The sequence below is a fragment of the Dipodomys ordii genome, unplaced genomic scaffold (genome assembly GCF_000151885.1).
Source record: "Dipodomys ordii isolate 6190 unplaced genomic scaffold, Dord_2.0 Scaffold99, whole genome shotgun sequence".
NCBI lineage: Eukaryota > Metazoa > Chordata > Mammalia > Rodentia > Heteromyidae > Dipodomys > Dipodomys ordii.
In genome coordinates, this window is record NW_012267315.1 from 4,310,578 (window position 1) to 4,314,678 (window position 4,101).

Here is a 4,101-nt window from a genome sequence, read left to right on the forward strand (position 1 = left end):
TGATTATTCAAATGGGCTGCCCGGGGTCTAGGGATTGGAGGCCCGCGCCCGCGCGCCGCGCTATATCACCAGCCGCCCACGTCACTGCGGCACTTGTCCGCTCGGCGGTCCACACCTCCTCCTCCCCCCCCTTCTCCTTCTCCTCCTCCTCCCCCCCCCCTCCTTGCCCCCGCGCGCCGCGAGCTTCCCGCCGCCTCCGGGCGGCTCGGCACTGCCAGCCAGCCTCAGCCTCCAACCGGGCAGCCGGGGAGCTCAGCGGTGGCGACGGGCGATCCCGACGGCGGGGTCGGTCAGGGCCACCTCCGCTCCTCGGCCCCCTCCACCGCGATCCACCCCTCCCGCCCACTTCCAACTACCGCCTCCGGCCAGCCCAGGGAGAGAGAGAGAGAGGGAGAGGGAGTGGAGCGGAGAGGGAGAGAGCGAGAGAGCGCGCGCGGGAGAGGGAGGGAGGGAGGGGACGGTGCCTTCGCAGACTTTTTTTTTTAAGAGGGTGGGGGTGGGGGCTGATTGCCGGTCGTTTGTTGTGGCTGTTAAATTTTAAACTGCCATGCACTCGGCTTCCAGTATGCTGGGAGCCGTGAAGATGGAAGGGCACGAGCCGTCCGACTGGAGCAGCTACTACGCCGAGCCAGAGGTAAGCGCTCGCTTTTTTTCCAGGGGGAAGTGGGGTTGGCGGCGTTTGCTCCGTCCCCAGCCTCAGGATCGCTCTCCTCGCGGGCACTCGCCCCCCACCCCCAGCCTTTCAGGACAGCCGCCCTTCCTTTTTTTTTTCGCCCTCCTTGGACTCAAATGGATCTCCTCTCTCTCTCTCTCTCTCTCTCTCTCTCTCTCTCTCTCTCTCTCTCTCTCCTCTTTTTTTATACGACACACTGTTAGCCTTGAGATAATATTAACTTTGTGATCAAATATTGACTCGCAGCGCCTCCAAATCCTCTTCGTGGCCGAGCCACGCACTATCCTAACAGAGTTATGTTTGGCAGTGCGCGGCTGGGGAGGGGTGGGAGGTCGGCCGGCGAGGGGGGGGGTGGGGAGCTGGAGAGGAAAAGGTGGGTAGGGGTTGGGGGGCTGAGGTGGAGGCAGAGTCACAGACTAGTGGACAAAGAGAAAGAAAAGTTTGTGACTGCCAAGCCCAGAGGCTTGTAATTCCACCCCCACCACTTCGCGGTTCCTTCCCTAGCCCTCGGCTCCACGCCTCTCTCTGGCGGCGGACTCCTCGCAGTCACTGTGTCCCGCTCCCCTTGAGACCCGGGAGTGAATGGGGTGTGTCCCCCGTTGGGAAGGTTCAGACGTAGGGGACCAATGTCCCAAAGGTTACTTTGGGAGACCGGGGGTGGCACCCGGGGACTCTGGGCCTTGGCACTGGCACAAGTCTCCTGGTGCAGGAAGAACTTAGGGTGAGCTGGTGTGAGAGGAGGGTACATCTGGGTGCCTGATTTGCTGGCACTCCAGGGGTCCGCTGGTTTTGAGAGTCGGAGGCAAACACAGAAGGGTGGAGAACCAGACAACATAGTATCCGGCAGCCGCAGCCCGCTGGCCACCTTCCGCTGAGCGATCACGGCTCGCTCCGGGTGAAGTGGACTCGATGTCCGGGGACTGGAATCCAGGGGAAGGAAGCGCTCCCCGGAGGCCTCCCGGGAGGCGGGAGATTGGGCTGCACTTCGATGGGTGTGAAGTGTGGGAGCAAGCTGGATCCGGGGTGCTAACACTGTCGCTCCCTTCTCCCTCCCCCCGCCCGCCTCTCCGGGCTGTGTGTCCACAGGGCTACTCCTCGGTGAGCAACATGAACGCCGCGGGCCTGGGGATGAACGGCATGAATACGTACATGAGCATGTCGGCGGCCGCCATGGGCAGCGGCTCCGGCAACATGAGCGCGGGTTCCATGAACATGTCTTCGTACGTGGGCGCAGGCATGAGCCCGTCTCTAGCGGGCATGTCCCCCGGCGCGGGCGCCATGGCGGGCATGGGCGGCTCGGCTGGAGCAGCTGGCGTGGCGGGCATGGGACCGCACCTGAGTCCGAGCCTGAGCCCGCTGGGCGGGCAGGCGGCGGGGGCCATGGGTGGTCTGGCCCCTTACGCCAACATGAACTCCATGAGCCCCATGTACGGGCAGGCGGGTCTGAGCCGCGCGCGCGACCCCAAGACGTACCGGCGCAGCTACACGCACGCCAAGCCACCGTACTCGTACATCTCCCTCATCACCATGGCCATCCAGCAGAGCCCCAATAAGATGCTGACGCTGAGCGAGATCTACCAGTGGATCATGGACCTCTTTCCTTTCTATCGGCAAAACCAGCAGCGCTGGCAGAACTCCATCCGCCACTCGCTCTCCTTCAACGACTGCTTCCTCAAGGTGCCCCGCTCGCCCGACAAGCCCGGTAAGGGCTCCTTCTGGACCCTGCACCCCGATTCCGGCAACATGTTCGAGAATGGCTGCTACCTGCGCCGCCAGAAGCGCTTCAAGTGTGAGAAGCAGCTGGCGCTGAAGGAGGCTGCTGGCGCAGGGGGCGGTGGCAAGAAGGCCATGGCCGGGACTCCAGCCTCCCAGGCTCAGCTCGGGGAGGCGGCCGGATCAGCCTCGGAGACTCCCGCGGGCACTGAGTCACCTCACTCGAGCGCCTCCCCGTGCCAGGAGCACAAGCGAGGGGGTCTGGGGGAGCTGAAGGGGGCGCCCGCCGCGGCACTGAGTCCCCCGGAGCCAGCGCCCTCGCCCGGGCAGCAGCAGCAGCAGGCTGCAGCCCACCTGCTGGGCCCGCCCCACCACCCTGGCCTGCCGCCCGAGGCCCACCTCAAGCCCGAGCACCACTACGCCTTCAACCATCCCTTCTCCATCAACAACCTCATGTCCTCCGAGCAGCAACACCACCACAGTCACCACCACCACCAGTCCCATAAAATGGACCTCAAGGCGTATGAACAGGTGATGCACTATCCTGGCTATGGCTCTCCGATGCCGGGCAGTTTGGCCATGGGCCCTGTCACGAACAAAGGGGGCCTGGACGCCTCGCCACTGGCCGCAGACACCTCCTACTACCAGGGAGTGTACTCCCGGCCCATTATGAACTCCTCTTAAGAAGGCTTCAGGACCTGCTAGCCCTAGCAGCCGGGGTCGTGGAGAGAAGACACTGGTAGAGACACTATGGGCAGGGGGTGTTAGAAAGCTGCAGAAGAGAAGAAATCCATTCCATCTCCACACCCCCAGAGAGCAATCTCCCACAACCTCTGCAACCCTTCTATCCCAAACAGGCCACACAAGGGGTATCCTGTGATGTCATTCTAATAAATAAGAGAAAGGGGGGAGGGTTATAAAGGTTTTTTTTTTAAGTCTCCAGTTTCCACTTCGATGTAGACAGACTCCTGCATCTTAAAGCACCTGAAAATTCTGATTTTTTTTCATTGTTGTTGTTCTCCATTGCTGTCATTGCAGGGAAATCTTACTTAAAAAAAAAAAAACTTTTGTGAGTGACTTGGTGTAAAACCATGTAGTTTTTAACCAGAATCCAGAGGGTTGTATTATTGTTCAAAAAGAGGAAACACAGTAATGTAAGGGTCTGTTGCAAATGACCAAGAAAAAAAAAAGAAAAACTCATTCCCATTATCGACAAGGTGAAATCCAAGTCTTGGGTCTGATTAATTTATGGTTTTTGCGTGCTTTATTTATGGCTTATAAATGTGTAGTCTGGCTACAAGGGCCAGAGTTCCACAAATCTATATTAAAGTGTTATTGCCGGTTTTATCCTTTGACTCTTCTCAGGATTTCCTTTGTCTTCCTTTCTCTCTTCCCTTTCCCTCCTTTCTTTTTTCTCTTTTTACTTGGAATTACCTAAAAAGTAGGAAATGATTTCAAGGTGGAAAGAGAAAGACCCTCGCTGCTGAGTATAGGGGATTTGTGTTGCTGTTGCTCCAACATTTTACTTAAATTTGAAAGCAGAACAGATTGTCCTTTAAGTACCTACTGCTGCAATCTAGATAACTGTACCATCTAACCATACCTCCATCAGTCACTCCACCATATTTCTCAAAATGCTTTTCTCCCCAGTAAATCACAGACACCAATTCAGCAAACACTTTCGCAAATATATTGTCAAACATCTCAGTATTGTG

General features: G+C 58.0%; 1 protein-coding gene across 1 annotated transcript; it reads left to right on the top strand.

Annotated features, from left to right (window-relative positions):
* Positions 1-337: 337 nt before the first annotated feature.
* Positions 338-3,746, top strand: Foxa2 (forkhead box A2). Its single transcript, XM_013027063.1, has 2 exons — positions 338-634; positions 1,760-3,746. Exons 1-2 carry the CDS (start codon positions 548-550, stop codon positions 3,068-3,070), a joined length of 1,398 nt encoding a protein of 465 aa, XP_012882517.1. The 5' UTR covers positions 338-547; the 3' UTR covers positions 3,071-3,746.
* Positions 3,747-4,101: the final 355 nt, after the last annotated feature.

Excerpts from the sequence above, each read along its gene's own strand:
- Foxa2 (XM_013027063.1), top strand. The coding sequence starts at position 548 with ATGCACTCGGCTTCCAGTATGCTGGGAGCCGTGAAGATGGAAGGGCAC. Across the intron at positions 635-1,759 it reads GCTACTACGCCGAGCCAGAG|GGCTACTCCTCGGTGAGCAA; the intron begins GTAAGCGCTCGC and ends GTGTGTCCACAG.